At 38.3% G+C, this 20,768-nt stretch overlaps 1 protein-coding gene and 1 pseudogene across 2 annotated transcripts in view; one reads left to right on the top strand and one right to left on the bottom strand.

Moving 5' to 3' along the window:
* The window catches only part of PCCA (propionyl-CoA carboxylase subunit alpha), a 436,739-nt gene that overhangs the window by 375,341 nt on the left and 40,630 nt on the right, over positions 1-20,768 (bottom strand). For both annotated transcript variants that reach the window (XM_001092670.5, XM_015121385.3), the window contains exon 5: positions 1,291-1,404. In XM_001092670.5, coding sequence (XP_001092670.3) covers positions 1,291-1,404 — 114 coding nt within the window. The remainder of the gene's footprint in view (positions 1-1,290; positions 1,405-20,768) is intronic.
* LOC114673452 (large ribosomal subunit protein eL15 pseudogene) lies at positions 4,628-5,324 on the top strand (annotated as a pseudogene).

The following is a 20,768-nucleotide window of genomic DNA, read 5'->3' as shown; positions in this document are numbered from 1 at the left end:
TAAATGCTGAACTCAGGCTGGGCACAGTGGCTCATGCCTGTAATCCCAGCAGTTTAGGAGGCTGAGGCAGGCAGATCACCTGAGGTCAGGAGTTCAAGACCAGCCTGACCAACATGGTGAAACCCCTTCTCTACTAAAAACACAAAATGAGCTGGGTGTGGTGGCAGGCACCTGTAATCCCAGCTACTTGGGAGGCTGAGGCAGGAGAATCGCTTGAACCTGGTGGGGCAGAGGTTGCAGTGAGCTGAGATCACGCCATTGCACTCTGGCCTGGGCAACAAAAGCGAAACTCCATCTCAAAAAACAAAACAAAACAAAACAAATGCTGAACTAAGCTTTATGAACATGGTACAGAACAATTTAAACTACTGTATCAGGGAAGAAGAGCTTTCATTCCACCAATTTCATTTTATCAACACTCAACTACAGATTTATGTTGGCAAGCTATAGTTAAAATGTTAAAAGAGTTTTACCTTCGCTAACTGTGCTAATAAACTGTAAACATCTATAATATGGGTTCATGAATTAAGTTTTTTATTTAAACATGCATCTTACTGAAACATTTCTTTCAAAAGAAATGTGAGCACTAATTGAAGCGCTCCAGGCTTAATGTTGGTGTTGGATGTCTCCACCCAATTTTAGAGATAACTTTGCATAGTTTTTAACACGGTATATAATTAGTTCTCTGATAATTAAAAAAAGAAAAAAGAAAAAAACACTGTTTCCGATGTCAGAAATCTTTTTTTTCCTTGGATTCCACTCTATTCATACAGAACTGGGGGTAGAGAGAATGATTTATCCTTGTAAATTATGAGCATTCTACTGACATTAACAAACTAAAATAATTACCAAATGTGCTGTTTTTATTTCTGGAGGTGTACTAGGTATACGTAATTTTTAAATTATTAAAATGGAATTTAAACAGAGTCTTTGGATCCTGTTTATAATACAGAATGTTTAAAAATGCTCTTATTACACTGAAAGGGTTAATACTCAAAACTAATTGGGATTTCTTTTTTCCTAGCAAATTTGGAAATGAACTGAAACTGCTCCCTGGTGTGAAAGCTGAATCCAGCAGCCACCTGCAGGATCAGCGACCAACACTGCCAGATGCTACAAAGCCTTTGATTTCCAGTAGCGAATTCGACCACATTTAACTCATGTGACATGAACTAACTGCAACAGCATTTTCAATCATTCTTTCCTATTTTTTTTTTTTTAAATACAAACTCTAGCTTTCTGCTCACTACATATGAAACAGCTGCAGTAGATAGATTCATTCAAACTCACAGCTTGGGCCCTGGTTTTCTTAATGGCTTCCATGATGGCATCCATGTTGAGGTAGCTTTTACTGGTGGGAGCTGGGCCAACACAGACGGCCTCATCCGCCATTTTCACATGAACCTGAGGAGACAAATTTCTGCATTAACAGATGCGCCCAGCAAAAAGAATTACCATCATCTGCAAATACACACAAAATTGCAAATCTGATTGTTCCACATATCATTTATAGAGTCATATTTCTTTTTGAGTATGCACTAAAAAGCAACAATGAAACAAATAAACTCAAGAACTCTATTACCCATAATTTCATTTATTACAGCCTAATTCATTGTCTAAGCAAATAATTTCCATAATATCCCCTACCTCTTTATGTAAAATCACAGCAAACAATTTTAGCTTCCTATTCCGTTCATCAATACATAAATTTGATATCAAAAACTACCTTGTTACATGTAGCCAGGGTAGCCCAATATTTTAATAACGAGCACTCAAGACCAGTTCTAAGCAAGCTCCCCAGGAAGTTGGGATAATTAGAGGGACTGAATGGAGGGATGCAGCGAGTGTCCCTGCACAGCATCAGGTCAGCACCAGACACAAATTAAAGCCTAAGACGAAAGAAAGAGTTCAATATCACAACATGTGAACCAGAAAATCTTGAGAATCATTTAAATACTCTCACATTCAATCTTCATCCATTTTACATTTATTCCTAAAAGAAATGATATGTATATTAAGTTCTAACGCTACTCAAAATTCAGGAATATATGCTCCATTTTTAAGACTACTCACTCTATAATGTTTAAATGTATTTATTTTGCATAATAGAAGCTAAGCATTCAATATGAAAAAGAGTAAACTCTAGTTCTAAAAGGAGTCTATTCTTTTTAAATGATGAAAGGATTAGTATCTTTTTAAATGACTTTTCCTAATTTCCTAATGGTCTTCTAGTTTCAGAAACTTCCAGATTACAATTATTTTGCAAGACAGATATATAAAACTGGAACACAAACATACACCTAAACATTTGACCCACTCCTCCACCAAAAAAAAAAAAGTCAAAGGTGGCAAATACCTGAGTATTTCTGTTATAGTCTTCAGTTATGAAATAATTTTTAAATACTTTGTTTTAAATGAGATCTTAAAAAAACAAAAAAGCAGTCTTTTAGAAAGCTAAGAATTCTCTTTGTCAATTCAATAAATATTTTCCACTTTAGTAAAAAATTATATTGAGTATTGAAAGGTAAAAGATCAGGTAAACGCCCAAGGGATTTTCAGGTCAGTATCTTACTATAAAATATCCAAATATATACATTTGGTAATTATTTAATAATACCAATTGCAGGGAAAAGCAGCCCTGCTTGCAAAGGGCTTCTAAATATCCCTGTGTTCAAAGCAAGGCCTTCCTCGTGGTTATCGTTGCCTGGTACGCCCCCAACCTCAAGTTGCTCTTCTGCCCTCAGACCAGGATGCCCCTCCTCTATTGCCCTATTGCCCTCTGTCCACTTCAGATCCTGTTACTGTCAATTTTGTTGTTGTAATTGTGATTGTAGTTTTTTTCTGTAAGAAAGAAATTGAGTACTTCACAATCCTTTAAAAAGAATACATTTAAGTCTTTGTTTAAACTTAAATCCACATTTGTTTTATTGTCCTCAGATACTACCTATTATAGAAGATGCACTTCAAGTTTCACATCTACCACTGGATCTCTCCCAAGTACTTCAATTTAGGATGAATCTCCTTTAATCTAAACTCTGAGAGTAGTTAGTGCAAATTTTAGCATATAATCTCATCTACCCAACAATCTCATTTTAACTGCTTTGCACACTGTTACAATTTCTCCTCCACCAGATCATAAGGTTATGCCTTAAATTCTTTTTTTAATCTCCCCTAGCCCAATGTTATGTGATTAAAGCTATTTACTCACAGATACACTAGGATAGCAGCTTGCTTAGTAACTTTCATTATCAAATGTTAAAAGCCATTGTCCTTGAAGTACAAAAAAGTTGCAACTTTTATTATCTTTTTTTCATTATATTTGAGGTAAAAATCTACACCTACATAAAGTCTTCTTAATCTTGGCAATACATATGGCAACTGGTGGTTTATGGAGGAAAAGAAATAAAAAAGATACACATAGGCACATGTGTTTATGTGTCCAAAATTTCTATAATAAACATGCATTCAAAAGTAAAAAGGAGAGAGAGAATCCTAATAGTATTGACATTTTTACTTACAGTCTTTTCTCTAAATACACTTTTATAATGATACTGCATACATAATTTACACCCTTTTGTTTTTTAATAGCATAATAGACATTTTTCCTATTTTATCACAAACGTTTTGTAAACATACCAAGAACTAGCTCAGAGCCTAATATATTTTACTGGGTGATTAAGATTGCTCCAGTTAAAAAAAAAAAGACTGCTCCAATAAACATTTGAATAAATTATGCATTAAAAGCAGGTCAAAACTGCTATGGACTTTACAAAGAAGGACTAAACACAAATTGTTTATAAAGGATTGGTTGGCTTCTTTTCCTCCCTTTGCAGGAACAAATCTTACTTCAGGTGGCAGGGTACATTCAAGTCTCAACAAGCCCACAGTCTAGCCCAGGGTCGGTAGTAGCAAAAAGCCATGCAAAAGAAAACATTAGAATTCTCTGCTGCCTTAGTTAAGGAGACACTTAAGAGTCAACTTGGAAAGAACAATCTAACAAACTTTTGAAACTCTATTTCAATTTTGTTGTCATTGTTGTATGAAATGTGTGAGGTGTTTTCTTTGGCTTAATAATACAAAAAACAATATTCAAGCAATGCAGATGCTATTCTGCAGAATGACTTAATATTGCATAGGCTGACTAGATATGTTTGTTTCAAAAATATCAACATCTTGAAAAATATAAATTCCTTTTTATATATTTTAATGGTAAAGGAAATATATAACAACCATGGAAAGTTTAAACTGAGGTAAACTAATCAATTAAGCAGGATTTGCTGGTTATATGGTTTCAAAAAGAAAAGTAAAGCATTTTAAGTACTAACACTAAGTATATACACTAAGTATAGTTTGTCTTCATAAACTTCTCCGTTCTCAGAAAACCAATAGAGATTTTTAAAGCAGATTATTAGTTTTCCCATCAAGCATTTAGTTTTATATTTTGAATTATTTTATTCTTCAGAGAAAAATTACTTGTATCAGCTTATCACCTGCATGAGCCTAATTTCCAAATAACAAGCTAGGAGAACAACAGATGTGTTTTTCATCTTACAGGACTGAGAAAAATCATCTTCTTTACCTACTTTTAAAAAATAAATCAAACTTTTTTTTTTTTTTTTCCGTCTAGCAGCTGCCATCAGGTAAGCCAAGATGGGTGCATACAAGTACATCCAGGAGCTATGGAGAAAGAAGCAGCCCGATGTCATGCACTTTCTTCTGAGGGTTCGCTGCTGGCAGTACCGCCAGCTCTCTGCTCTCCGCAGGGCTCCCGGCCCCGCCCGGCCTGATAAAGCACGCCGACTGGACTACAAGACCAAGCAAGGTTACGTTATATACAGGATTCGTGTTCGCCAGTGGTGGCCGAAAACGCCCAGTTCCTAAGGGTGCGACTTACGGCAAGCCTGTCCATCATGGTGTTAACCAGCTAAGGTTTGCTCCAAGCCTTCAGTCCCTTGCAGAGGAGGGAGCTGGACGCCACTGTAGGGCTCTGAGAGTCCTGAATTCTTACAGGGTTGGTGAAGATTCCACATACACATTTTTTGAGGTTATCCTCATTGATCCATTCCATAAAGCTAGCAGAAGAAATCCTGACACCTAATGGATCACCAAACCAGTCCACAGCACAGGGAGATGCGTGGGCTGACATCTGCAGGCTGACAGCCCTGGCCTTGGAAAGGGCCCTAAGTTCCACCACACTATTGGTGGTTCTCGCCGGACAGCCTGGAGAAGGCGCAATACTACCCTGCTCCACCGTTACCGATAATATAAGTAAAGTTTGTAAAATTCATACCTAATAAACAATTTGAAATAATAATATAAATAATAAAAATATTAAAAAATGAATATTAAAAATAAATTTAAATGTTTGGATATAAATAGGATAAAAATTACGCCTGCGGCCAGGCACGGTAGCTCACGCCTGTAATCCCAGCACTTTGGGAGGCCGAGGCGGGTGGATCGCAAGGTCAGGGGTTCAAGACCAGCCTGACCAACATGGAGAAACCCTGTCTCTACCAAAAATACAAAAGAAAATTAGCTGGGCGTAATGGTGCGCGCCTGTAATCCTACCTACTCAGGAGGCTGAGGCAGGAGAATCGCTGAACCTGGGAGGCAGAGGTTGCAGTGAGCCAAGATCAGGCCACTGCACTCCAGCCTGGGAAACAGAGCAAGACTCCATCTTAGGGGTACGGTGGGGGTGCGGGGGAGGATTATGCCTGCATTTAAAAACTGTGAGTTAATAGAAAATTTCATATTAGTCAATTAGATGCCTAAAATACATTGAAAAAGACACTCTATTTGGTCCCTGTCTTTATCAAATAGATTGCATCTGAGTGATAAAAAGTGCTAGGCCAGATGTTGTATTTAGTATAAAACTCAATGGTCTCAGTGAAAGCTTCTGAATACCTTCTAAACTAGTACATACTGAGAAAGGTAAAGAAGGCAAGCAGCTTTGGAAATGCTTCTTCATGCCTAGAGATATTCTGAAACCTATCACTCAAGGAGATCTGTAGTGAAGTGGACTCTACCACAACTGAGAATACAGGAGTTTTCCTTGTGATGTCCTTCAATGCAAGACACTCGGTAGAACACTCCAAGGAAGACGTAATACATACCAGATGCACTCGCTGGCTGAAAGTAGCAATACCTTACATAACCTGGCCAGTCTTCAGTATCCACCATATCTAATCAAATTATCCAAACATTACTAACCAATGAAAATTATCCTGAAAGTAGAATGGTGGATGCCAGAGACTGTGGGGAGCCTGGAATGGGGAGTTACTGTTTAATGGGTACAGAGTTTCAGTTTTGTAATATGAAAAGAGTTCTGGAGATAGATTATAGTGATGGCTGAACAACAATGTGAAAGTACTTAATGCCACTGAACTATACACTTAAAAATAGTTAAGATGGTAAATTTCCTTATAAGCATTTTACCACAATTTAAAAAATAATAAACTTATTGAGAGTCTCAAAAAAGAGAGAGAGAAAATTACCCTGAAAGACTAAAGGGTTAAAGAAAGGAAAGCCAACTGCATTAATCTTCATCTGAATAACTGGGGAAAAAAAAAAAAAAAGAATCAACCAGATAAAATCTTATTTCTATTAAAAAAAAGAATAGAACTCTTTCTATTTCATTCAAAGTACCTAAAGATACTTTATACAAGTTTTAAAAAAACTAACATTCTGGCATGTCCTTTCCCTGAAAGGCAATTTGATCATAGAAAACAAAATGATTTTTTTAAAGATTCACTTTTGATTCCATTTTGAAAAACTACACATGTAGCACCAAGACGTATTTATTCATGGTTATTTTGGATGGTAGAATTAGTGACTACTATTTTTCTTCTAAGATAACTTACATGATTTTCAAAGTGGTAAAATTTAAAACTACAGGGAAAAAAGAGGATACGATTTTGCCAGTTACAAAATTCCCAGCCCATTTTCTACAATCCTGTTTTCATCTCACACAAGGGAACTAATACTGAATCAATCTGGGAACCAAAACAAAGGTGTTTTGGGTTTTTTTGTTGTTTGGGTTTTTTTGTTTTTTGTTTTAGTCTTTGTCTTACAAGCATGCATTCCTGAGGATACAGTAAACAACAAAAGAATGAAAACCAGCAGGAGGAGAACTATCTTCTCATACCACTGAGCCCTTAGTAGAAGCATCAAGGGAGAAGGGGAGGAATGACAGAGAGAAAGGAGACATCAAGTATTCAAGCAAAACCTTAGCAAGAGCCATGTCGGTGTAGCTGGTGGGTACCAGACCACAATGCAAAGGACTGTGGAATAAAGCAGAGGAAGAAGTAGAGTAGGGGTGGGGTTGGGTGGGGCAGGGACTGTCCATATGGTTGGATGTAAAGAATGGGAGAGGCAGAGTGACAGCCGAGAGATGGCTCAGGTTTGTTTTCCTTTATTAGCTTAGGAAAAACTTGAACAAATGCCTTTGAGAAGGATAATGTGCAAAAAAACTAGGTAAAAACACCTGAGATATGAAATAATTCAGAGTAAAAAATTTCTGACAAGCAGTGGCAGACCCAAGAGGCTTCCCACGTGGAGGCTGAGGTGGCAGTGAGCTGTGATTGCACCACTGCACTCCAGCCTGGGTAACAGAGTGAGACCCTGTCTCAAAAAATAACAAATAAAAAGACTAAAACTGCCGTGTGCAGTGGCACAGCCCCTGTAGTCCCAGCGGCTTAAGAGGCTGAGGCAGGAGGATCACTCAAGCCCAGGAGTTCGAGTCCAACCTGGGTAACACAGTGTGACCCCATCTGTAAAAATATAAAATAATAATTAAATAAATGAAATAAAATGAGCAAAATGGTAAACTTTATGTTATATAGATTTTATAAAAAACAAAAAAAAACTATACAGATCCATCACAATTTCCGGTCAATTACTGACAAGCCAGAATGAAAGTATACATTTGAAGAATGTCACTACATAGTAAAAAAGAAATAAATAATACTACCTAAGAAAAACTATGACACGGTAGGGTTGGGGGAGGAAACAAGAAAATACCAGTAAGAGTGTGGGCTCCGCTCTAGCTTGCAATCTTTAAGATTATTTTCCACTTACTAAAGAGAAAGCTATCACACATGCATTCAAGGTCTAGTGATGAAGACATAAATACGCAGGCATATATTTCTGAATACCTCTTTCTGAAGCAATAACAGAGTGAAATTCTAGGAATAGGATTGGGAAATAATCTCCACTGAAATCAATATTTTTTAAAAAGTGTTTCCAAACCATATGAACAGCTAATGCCAATTCCACAAAATATAGAGAGCCACCAAAAGTCATGAGATTTTAAAAGCCCTACCAGAGCCCCAGCAGCAGCTATCACTGCTCAACACAGGCCACTAAATGATGACACTATGCATATAAAGCAAGTCATTTAGATGTTCTTAAATTTTTCAATTTTATTGTAATTACCCAAGTAATGTAAGACTCCTTTGGTTAAAAAGAAAAAAAGCTTAAACAGTATAGATACCAGATAATCATTATTCCCTGCCCCCTTTTAAAGGCTCCTAGTCCCATTTCCTATTATTATCCAGCTATTATCAGTTTTGCATGTGTCCTTCCAAACTTACCTAAGCATTTTCATATGGATATGCAGACATAAAACTGCAGAGTTTTATTTTGTGTTTAAGATTTTTCTTGGTTTAAACTGAATCACACTACATATTATTCTACAAGTAATTTTATCGCTCAGGTTTTTTTTTTTTGTTTTTTTTTTAGAATTCTACCTCATAATTTTTAACTGCTACCCAGTATTTCTAAGTAATGTAGATGAACCATAACTTTAACCATTCTCCTAATATTGGACATGGTTCCAATTTGCCAGTATTGTGCACTGCAATAAGCTTCCCTAAACATGCCAATCTGTATACATATGTATATTTCTATAAGAAAAATATTTAAAAGTACAAATACCGCAAACTACACACTTAAAATCTTAGGTCAACTTACACTACTATTAGAGATTAATTTCCCCACACTACACCATCATTGAACATGGTTTATCTTTCTAATTTTATTAATGTAATGGAGAAAAATGATTCCTCCTTTTTTTAATTTGCATTTTCGTGGTAATGAGTTTGGGCATATTTGCTTGTTTGTGAGCTATCTGTATTTCTCCTAACCATTAATCTTTTTTTTTTTTTTTGAGATAGAGTCTCACTCTGTCACCCAAGCTGGAGTAGAGTAGCACGATCTCAGCTCACTGCAACCTCCACCTCCTGGGTTCAAGTGATTCTCCTGCCTCAGCCTCCTGAGTAGCTGGGATTACAGGCATGTGCCACACCATCAGGCTAACTTTTGTAGTTTTAGTGGAGACAGGATTTCACCATGTTGGTCAGGCTGGTCTCGAACTCCTGACCTCGTGATCCATCCGCCTCGGCCTCCCAAAGTGCTGGGATTACAGGCATGAGCCACCGCACCCAGCCACCATTAACCATTTTTAAATTTAATACAACAGACATCTTATAAAAAAGCAAAGCTGGCCCGTGCGGTAGCTCACGCCTGTAATCCCAGCACTTTGGGAAGTGGAGGCAGGTGGATCACTTGAGGCCAGGAGTTTGAGATCAGCCTGGCCAGCATGGCGAAACCCCATCTGTGCTAAAAATACAAAAAATTAGCCGGGTATGGTGGCGCACGTCTATGGTCCCAGCTGCTTGGGAGACTGAGGCACAAGAATCACTTGAACCCAGGAGGCAGAGGTTGCAGCGAGCTGCTGAGATTGCACCAGCGCACTCCAGCCTGGGCGACAGAGTGAGACTCAAAAAAAGAAAGGAAACTATCTTTTGTTTTGTTTTGTTTTTAATTACATGTAATATATGTAAATATATGTAATATCTAAACTACTTTTTTTTGAGACGGAGTCTCACTCTTTCGCCCAGGCTGGAGTGCAATGGCGCATTCTCGGCTCACTGCAACCTCCACTTCTTGGGTTCAAGCGATTCTCCTGCCTCAGCCTCCTGAGTCGCTGGGACTACAGGCACCCGCCACCAAGCCCAGCTTTTTTTGTGTATTTTTAGTAGAGACGGGGTTTCACAATGTTAACCAGGATGGTCTCGATCTCCTGACCTCATGATCGGCCCGCCTTGGCCTCCCAAAGTGCTGGGATTACAAGTGTGAGCCACCGCTTTTTTGTAATACCTAAACATTCTTATTCAAAATAAAGCTAACAACTCCACTGACCACACCTGTACCCATTACAATGTCTCTCTCCGGTAATCACTTAACAAGTGAATATGCATTATTAGACTTCAATAGATGCCAAGGGATCCCAACTTGGAGCAATTTTGTCCCCCAGGACACAGTTGGCAATGTCTGTACACAGTTTTGGCTGTCACTACTGGGGCCTGGGGGGACACTACTAGTATCTAGTGGGTAAGATGCCAGGGATGCTGCTAAAAATCCTATAATGTGCAGGACAGTCACCCATGACAGAGTTCTCTAATCCATAATACGAATAGTGCCACTGTTTAGAACCTATGCTCTATGCTTTTATATAGGTAACTATAAAAATATTTTAGGGTGGGATTCTTTTACCATTAATGGTATCATTATACCATACGTGTCCTTACACAAGTTCTCTTTCAATTTTTAATGTCTTAGAGATGTTCTCTGTTGATATATAGAGATCCACCTCAGTCTTTTTAACTACTAAAGAATTCCAAGATATGGCTCTACCGGTTTATGAATCATCTGCTCCCTCATGGACACTGAGTGTGGAGGAATCACCTGGCTGGATGTCACTTCTTGCGCTCAAGGCTGTCTCCTCTGGAGCTGCTCCCATCTTTGCAGCCATCCTCTCCTATCTGTGTTTCAGACTGGGGTTTCCTGCTGCATGATCCCATCAGCCATCTCTCTTTCAAAATTCCTCTGTTTCCAGGACCAGCGTTTCCAGGATCCCACAAGTATTCTTCACCGTTTTCCATTAAAATTCTGGTTTGTTGTTTATCTTTAGGTCTTTTCTCTTTAACTTTTTCTCTTCCCTGGGAATTTGGGACAGGAAGATGAAGTCTGACTCATCCCAACAGCCTTAATTATAAGTCAAGACTTTTCAATTTTTTCATTTCTTAACACAGGAAATATATAGTGTATGTATTATTAATTTAAAAATCAAAGATTAGGCCGAGCGCGGTGGCTCAAGCCTGTAATCCTAGCACTTTGGGAGGCCGAGACAGGCAGATCACGAGGTCAGGAGATTGAGACCATCCTGGCTAACACGGTGAAACCCTGTCTCTACTAAAAAAATACAAAAAACTAGCTGGGCGCGGTGGCAGGCGCCTGTAGTCCCAGCCACATGGGAGGCTGAGGCAGGAGAATGGCGTGAACCTGGGAGGCAGAGGTTACAGTGAGCCGAGATCATGCCACTGCACTCCAGCCTGGGCGACAGAGCGAGACTCCGTCTCAAAAAAAAAAAAAAAAAAAAAATCAAAGATTATAAACAAGAACATAGTTTTCTAAAATTAATCAGTTAAAACTTACTTTTAAGACTATCATGAAAAGCATCAGCTAATCTAGTGAGCATCTAATATGATATAAAAATGAGTACATGAAAGGGATCATAGCAGTCCCAAACCATTACAGCCATTCCTCTACTGATGTCTATTAATGGTGAGTATCTTTCTCATAGTATCTATTCAGACATCATGGCATTCCTAGAAACTCAAAAGCTGGCTTTCTGAGCTCAGATTCCATTTCCCACATTATCCAATATTTTTCCTGGGATCCCAAAAGACAGGACAACTCTTGATTTATGGTATATGGTTGTTTAGTTTCTTCCCAAAAACTTTCAGATGAGTATAACAAATAGCAGCAAAATCAACCACTCAAAAGTTTCCTGCTATAGTTACCTCCCGGACATTGAAGGTAATCATGAAAAGCAGTTATGGAGTTCAAGAAGTTTTCTTAGCACAGTCATTTCTCACTAAGCAGTGAGATGAAATTTAAAGACATCAGAAACATCTGGGGCCGGGCATGGTGGCTCATGCCTGTAAACCCAATACTTTCGGAGGCCAAGGTGGGAGGATCATTTGAGCCCAGGAGTTCCAGACCAGCCTGGGCAATATAGAGAGGACCCATCTCTACAAAAAAAAAAAAAAAAAAAATTCTTTTAATTAGCCAGACATGGTGGCTGGCACCTGGAATCCCAGCTACTTGGGAGGCTGAGGCAGAATGATGGCTTGAGCCCATGAGTTGGAAGTTGCAGTGAGCTATGGTCATGCCACTACACTTTAGCCTGGGTGACAGAGCAAGACCCTGACTCAAAAACAAACAAACAACAACAACAAAAAGAAAACAAAAATCTCTAGAAGTGTTTTATTTTCTCTTCAAAAATAAATTCTTTCTTCCCATTTCCCAAGAAAGAAAAGTCTTCTATACCCGAAGACAGAATGAGTACTTTGAAGGAGCTCAAGAAACAATTTTTATTTCTTCCTATTCATCCAAGACTAATAATTAATAAAGTGTTTTTGTTTTTTTTTTTTTTTTTTTTTTTGGATGCAGAGTCTCACTCTGTCGCCCAGGCTGGCGTGCAGCAGCGCAATCTCGGCTCACTGCAATCTCTGCCTCCCAGGTGCAAACGATTCTCGTGCCTCAGCCTCCCAAGTAGCTGGGACTACAGGCATGCACCACCACAGCTAGCTAATTTTTTTAGTATTTTTAGTAGAGATGGGGTTTCACCATGTTGGTCAGGCTGGTCTCAAACTCCTGACCCTCAAATGATCCACCCACCTCAGCATCCCAAAGTGCTGGGATTACAGGTATGAGCCACTGCACCTGGCCAAAGATATTTTAACTCAATAGTTAAAGACCCAAAGTGATTGTGCCATTCACTGAATTTACCTGCAACTCCTTAAGTAGGCCCAGCTACCAGGGACAGAAATTCCTCTTTGGGGACTTAGAGAGTATAAGAGAACCACACGCAGATAAATATAGCAAGAGTAGCAGGATTGAAATAAAGAAGGGTACCTATATCTCAACTCCTACCTTCCTTGGAATTGAAGCCCCATGCAAAGTGAAGAATCAGGGTCCAAAATGTGAAAAAACATAAATGTATCATGGGAGATCAAATGACCCACCTCCAGCGGCACTGTCATATACAGGGAGCCTGATATGCTATGCTGGGCCACCAGCTGAACCATATCAGATGAAAGCCCAAGCAAGCATGATGTCAGCAAGCTTACCAGCCTCATGCTAGGACAACGGCATAGACTCCAGTCTGTAAGAAGGCTCATTTCAGCCAGGTGCGGTGGCTCATGCCTGTAATCCCAGCACTTTGGGAGGCTGAGGCGGGTGGATCACCTGAGGTCAGCAGTTTGGGACCAGCCTGGCCAACATGGCAAAACCCCATCTCTACTAAAAAGATAAAAATTAGCTGGGTGTGGTGGCACGCACCTGTAATCCTAGCTACTCGGGAGGCTAAGGTAGGAGAATCGCTTGAACCCAGGAGGCGGAGGTTGCATTCCAGCCTAGGAGACAGAGCAAGACGCCACCTCAAAAAAGTAAAATAAAAAAAACAGAAGGTTCATTTCATCTCATAGAGATTTCAGGAAGAATTAGTCCTTTAATTTTGGGAAGTAAATTTGTGACAAGATGTACTATAAAGATGGGTTAAAGAAACCCTACCTGGCAGCAGCAATGCGCAAGGAAAAAATAAATGGTTGAATGAAGGGCTATAATCCCCTTGTCTTTTATTTTATTTTATTTCAAAATCTAACTTTTCTCCAAGTCCAAATGTCTGGCTGACTTAAGAAAGAACACTTGGGCACAGCTGCTGGCATGCCTCTTTTGTGTAAAAGAGTAAATAAATAAATTCAAATAAAAAGAAATATCTGGACAACACAAGGCAGAAAAACCCTACCTTATAAGAGGTGGCAGCTGGCTCTCTGAAGAGAAAGAACTAGAGAAAAACAAAAAAAATCTGCCCTACTGGAAGAAAAACTGTATATAATAAAAAGATCAGAAAAAATGAATTTCCAAGTATTATTGCCAACACTCAAAGTCATCAAAACATATTTCCTAAAACATTAGTTCCAATTCCATTTATACAGTACGTGCCTCTGTTTTCCACTCTCTTCTCTAATTCAACTATTTGATGTTCCACCCATCACATCCCTTTAACATTAACTAAATCGTGAACACTTCCTTTCTTTTCCCTGATCCACTCAAACATTTATGACAGGTATATTTTATTACAGCAAGGTATAAAAAGATAGTAAATCACAGTTCCCTACCCCTCCAGGAGTTTGGTCTGGTATGAAAGATAGACTTATACACCAACTGCAATTAAGATAATAAAGGCTGGGTGTGGTGGTTCACGCCTGTAATCTTAGCACTTTGGGAGGCCAAGGCGGGCGGATCACTTGAGGTCAGTAGTTTGAAACCAGCCTGACCAACATGGTGAAACCCTGTCTCTACTAAAAATACAAAAAAATCAGCTGGGCATGGTGGCGCATGCCTGTAATCCCAGCTACTCAAGAGGCTGAGGCATAACAATCACTTGAACCTGGGAGATGGAGGCTGCAGTGAGCCAAGATCGCGCCACTGCACTCCAGCCTGGGTGACAGAGTGAGACTCCATCTGATAAATAAATACATAAATGTAATAAAAAATAATATGTACAAGTTGCTAACATAGAAAATGGTTTCACAAAGAATTGGCTATTGAACAATAAAACTGGATTTCTAATAAATGAAAAAAGTGAGAGAGAACTAACAGAGAAAGAGCACATTCGAAATGGTGGAAATGTGAAAAGTGCCAGTCTATTGAGAAATCTGTAAGATGACCTGAAAATAAAGTGTATGAAAAGGATGGCAGAAGAAAAATTAGTAGGAACTTGAATGGATCTTGAATGTCTCGGTAAAGTGTTTGGATTTTGGGAAGTCTGTGATTCTCAATATTTATCTCCTATGGAAAGAAAATAACATCCACAGGAGGCAAACTACACTGCATCATTAATAGCAGCTTACTATATATTACTGCAGTTGAGTCATTCAAGCAATTAGCTGTAACACTTTCCTTTCTCTCCCAGTAACCTCAGATGAAGGTTAGGACATAGGGCTATCAACAATGAAAACCTCCTTTATTTTCCTCTGTTATCTAACCAAACTTTTACCATAATATAGGATACACAGCATAATATACGGGATGCAAACATGCATTCTGCTGCAGCAAATTCCTTCCCACATTTGTTTTTTAAGTAGCTTTCAAGAAACACCCCTGGCCATTCTAACTGCAGGTAAGATAGACTAAGCATGCTCCACCCTGACTATCCCACTGAATGCAACTATGAAACTTCAAGAGAATGCACGAATCAAGTATTTATAGACTTGGAAAAGCAAACAGTAGCAGGCAGATCAAGGAAGAAAAGAATTGAAATTACTATAAATAAGTGGTGAGTTTTATCATTTTCTTTTCCTCCCATGATCTCCCTGCCCGACCTTGGAAAAGCCTGAAATGCAAAGTAGGCATGAGGACTCTGACAGAGAGAACTCCAGGAGAAGCCCTACTCATCTCACTCAAAAGGCAGAAAAGGGAGCTCCTGATACTTACAACATTATGGAAATCTCAATTCCCATATATTTTTTCTTTTGCTCTATTCTTTTTTGCCCCAGTCCCCAAGTAATTTTGTGGCTGTGGTACCAGTGGCAGACACAGGTGCCAGCAAGAGTCAAAACAATGAGAGAAGAAACATTATTCTCCAATCAGTGAAACTGCAGTCTCAAGAGGGTAGGTAAAACCCCAAGATTTTTTCTACTCTCTCTGTGCTCTTAACACGTGCTGGCCACAAACACAAAATTAGAACAGCAGAGCAAGGTAACTAAAACCTCAGATTTCTAAGTGAGAAGACTGAAAAGTGAAGGCCTAAAGAACCAGAATGGGAGAAGCTAGCATGGAGAAGTGACACAAGAAAAGTTGTTTATGAACTTCTGAGCTCTTCCCTAGGTTGGGCATGTATGGATGTAATCCTAATAAGTATACCAAAGAATTTAAACACTGAACTAACCACACATCCCAGACTGATGACTTGTTGACACATATGTGGGGCAGATCTGAATAGCTGTACAAAGACCCACAGCCCACAGGAAAAAAAAAACTGGAATGTGCGCTCTGAAGCTAACCAAGTTAACTGCTACTAAAACAAAAATATTAACATCCAAAAAGATATGAACTAAATTCAGAGGATTATGTCTCATAACATCATACTCAAAACATCTAAAATTAACCCAAGAACCAGGTAAATCTCTTACAGCGAAGGAAAAATCAAATACCAAGACCAATGTGACAAAAATGTTGACATTATCTCACAAAAATTTTAAGGAAGTTATCATTAAAATTTTCCAACAAGCAATTATGAACACTCTTGAAACAAACAGAAAATTTGAAAGTATCAGAAAAGAAATCGAATGTATAAAAAGAAACCAATGGAAATTTTTAAACTAAAATATGCAATAACCAAATTTTAAGAAAAAACATACTGGATGGGCTCAAGAGTAGACTACAGATGACAAAGGAAAGAGTCAATAAATCTGAAGACTGATCAACAGAAATTATACAATCTGAAACAAGAGAGAAAAAAAGACTAGAAAAAATTAACAAGAAACTATGGAATAATACTTGAAGGTCCAACATACATGTCTATCAGAAAAATAAGGACTGAAAATGTCCCAAGTTTGGTAAAAGACATAAACCTATAGATTCAAGACCTCAATAAATTTAGCACAAAAAAAGGATGGCACAGTGAGTTCATATTTCAAAAGCTCTCTCTATTTCAAATGTACAGCAATGACAATAAAACCCAGAAAAGAAAACTAAGAAAACAGGTAAGCAGAAATAAGTGGTAAACATTTCACAAACTCAAAACAGGAGAAAAACACGTAACAATGCTAACCACTGGCTGGTTCTTCAGAAGCAGGAAGTGCCAAATGCAAAGTACAGATGGTGAGAATGTTCTGAGAAGACTGAGAAGAGAGCCAGGGCCACTGGCGAAAACCAGGCCAAAGAGGAACTGCCCTTGGCCTAAAGAGAAGGCCACCAAGTACAGTCTGCAACTACAGCTCACTATAACACCTAGAGACTGTGGACCTAGGGAGGCAGAACACAGCCTTAGGGTCAAAATCTGAACGAGCTGCTGGGACTAAGCTGCCATGTGTCCAGACTGGCACCATAAAACCTGGATGTAGATTAGGAATCCAAAATGCCAGGAGGTGGGCAACCACAAACTACAGGTCAGGGAGAAGGTGGGAGGCAGCAGTGATGGAGGTAAGAGAGAAACTAGGAAAGAGAGAGGAAGAGGAAGGTCAAGGAAGCAAAGGGGAGGGAGAAGATGAAGGATGAAGAGCAACAATCTTTTTTAACTTTCACCAGAAAAAAGAGCCTATGAAGTAAAATTCCAAAACAGAGTAAGAAAACATTCGCTAACAAACAAAACTTCAGAAACTGAAACAGTTCACATCAGATAAACTGCCCCAGATGAAATTAATTTTATCAGTCTAAAAGATTAAAAGACTAACTAGAAAAGGATTTTAAAAGACCTTGCTAAAGAAGCAATAACAAAGTGAAGAGAGGTGACTAGATTCCAAAATTATTTATGAAAAGGACTTGCTCATAAATTGGAAATGAGAAATGAAAGAAAGAATGATGGTGAACATAAATTCCTACATCTTGTGCTTCTGCAGTAGGATTCAAATACAAGAAGCCTGAAGGATCAAATTTCAGTTTGGGTAATGCTGGGTTTGAGGTAGTTGTAAAATATCCAACTAAAGACGTCACAGAGAGAGAGAAACAGAGTTGGAGTCAACTGTGGTTGACAACTGTGGTTGATTAAAACCACAGAAATAGAAGTGGAAGAGAATGTGATCTTTCGGGGTACGGGTAGAGAAAGTACAAAAAGAAAACAATTTTAAGAAGAGCCCACCCATCAAACCTTGAGTGATTCCTGTAGAGAGGACACAGAAGAGGGCCAAAGAAGTATAAAGAAAAGTAGGAGATTAAAATGGCACCAAAGCCAGAGGATGAGAGTGTCTGAAAAAGGGTAATAGTGTTAAAAGCTTCTGGGAAGTCAAATAGAAAAGGACTGAAAAATGTCCACTGGACTTAACATGAGAAAACTGGTGGTCACACTAGCAGGAACTCTTAGTAGAGTACTGAGGACAGAAGCAGACTGGAGTGGCTCAGGGCCTTTGCACAAGCCGTCTTGTCTGCCTAGCTGGCTGACTCCTTCTCATCCATCAGTCTTAGCTTACATTTTACCCTCAGCAAGACTTTCCCTGAGCACCCTACTAGTGAAGGGAACCACAGTTCTCTCTCAACAACTTGTTTCCCTCATAACACTTATCACAATTTGTAATTATGTTTTATTTCTCTATAACCATCTCCAAAGCAGCAATCCTATCACTTCCAGTGGCTCTTCTTGTTCCAGTACCTATCATAGTACCTGGCCTCCAACAGGCACTAATAAAAACTCTGCCTTCAAAGTAATAAACTTCACTTCATTTTGTGGCGGGAGGGGACTTTTCCTTACACTTAGTATGAGAAACAACATGGAAAGCAAAAAAACAGTGGAAAGAGTACAACTTAGAAGTTACACATAATTCGAATCTTAGCTCCACTATTCACTAGCGCAGTGATCTTTGGCAACCCGAAGACTGGCTTTATACTTGAGGGCCCAATTTTCTCAATTTAAAATGGTAACAACAATTCAATCCTTATGTAATTATGTGCTTTTCTAGTACACCATAGATACTCAATGAGTGAGAGGCATTATTTGGAATAACCATGTCCTTTCCTTCCACTCAGTAGTCTGAATGAGTGAGGCTGTAAAAATGAGTTAAGTCATGGCCTTAGAAACACTGGAACATCAGAATAAGTTAAACTGTATATCAAATCTTTTATTAAATGTATGCTTTTTCAGTAAGATAGGACTTCCGATCCTTCCCAAATAGCTGCTTAGAGAAAAATAAATCCATGATTAGGTACTTTTCCATGCCAGCAGGTATTAATTACATTGAAATACATAAGTTCCCTTTAAACCATGTTGTTTAAGTTCATCAGAAATTATAAAATAAACAAAACCAAAAAGATATATTAATACAATATTTCACTGTTTTGTTCTTAATTTAAAATTTTACTATAAGTAAAAATAAAAAGTAACTTCAGTGTAAGTTATTAACAAAAAATTAAGAAAGTCTTGAGACATTTCCTTAACATTTTATAAAAGAAAATATCCACAGGTCACTTCCCATAGATTAAAAAAAGCCGGATGGTTTTACTGAATTTAAATAGCAAGGTATATAAACACACAAATGAGTAAGTCATACATGAAGACACTGATATAAATCCTGCCCAAATATAATTTTTGCCTGACTGCTGCAAAAAGTCATAGTCCATCTTGACTGGAATGACTAGTTTACCTTTAACTCCAGGTGACTTAAACTATCAGTCCTTTAAGAAGCTTTACTGGTTTTTGACAATTTAACCTGCTGAGCTCACAGCACCCATGGGAGGGTCTTGGTTGCAAGTTTTACTTCTGATGTTGCTGACCACTAATACTAACTCCACAGAAAATGGATTTCAATAACAGCCACCCACAGGTTAACACTGAGTATTACCCATAATACTGCTTTAATTACGTTAATACATAAAGGTCACAATTTGGCAGAAAGTTTTATTAAATTTGGCAGTGCTCACAATAACCAAAAAAGAGGTGTTCATCTGTGCAATAACTCTTTACATTTGTCTAGAGATATAATCCAGTTTGGTCATGGATTTATGCTGCATTTCAATTTATTTTCTAAAAGGAATTCAATTTATTAGTTCCATTCCCCCAAAAAAGCATACATTTCTAGCATTTCTAATAGATAGTTTCCTGACAGATAACTCCAACCATGCTGGGCATAGAATGGTTCTGTCTACCTGGCACAAAGAGACCCCCCGCTACAGCAAAGGAGGCTCCCAACCGCACCCCCAATTTAGGAGCGTTTTGATGGTGGAAAAGATTCATGCTTTGATTTGTCCATAGTTCATGTGTTAATTTGTCTCTGAAACAGTGGAATTATTTTTTCATCTTGAAAAGTAAAGACACATAAATTTTACTTTCAAACCCAAACCCTTTATGCATAGAAAACAAGCCAGAGAATATTTACAACGAATACATGAAAGGGCAAACATATGTTTAAATGACTCTGTTAACAAAAACAGATACTGTACTTTAAAACACAAATCACAGCACAGTTGACATAATTTTCTATTTTTATACATATAAGGTAATCTGAGGTTATTTTATGGAAAAGCAAACAATGGCTGAATTCAGCTCATATACATATTGAATTTGGCAATGATTGTGTTTTTTAAATACACAACCTGACAGGCACTATGGTAGATAATAATGAATCAGCATGGAAGCCATTTAACGTACTTCTTGATTAACTCATTGCCTGTCCAATTCGTAACAGACATGCTTACATGTCATAATCGTCATAACTCCCATCATCCCCACCACTAACACTGCAGCGCCTTGATTAGTCCACAACTCCCAGACGAGCCATTGCTAATGCTAAATAATTCTCTTCAGCCCTCCTGCTACTATTCTGCAGGATCTCCAATTAAATATAATATTAATGTGAACAAATACCTACCAGGAATCCCATCCTATTCCATTTTACCCAAAAATGGAGAGAAAGGAATTTAGCCAAGCCAAAGATAATCAAAACATTTAAAATTGATGCAGCATACTGTTTCTGCAAAGTAAGTTTTTC

The sequence above is a fragment of the Macaca mulatta genome, chromosome 17, assembly GCF_049350105.2.
Source record: "Macaca mulatta isolate MMU2019108-1 chromosome 17, T2T-MMU8v2.0, whole genome shotgun sequence".
In the NCBI taxonomy this organism is placed as follows: domain Eukaryota; kingdom Metazoa; phylum Chordata; class Mammalia; order Primates; family Cercopithecidae; genus Macaca; species Macaca mulatta.
The sequence above is the reverse complement of the archived record's forward strand: the minus strand, read 5'-3'. Positions and strand labels throughout refer to the sequence as shown.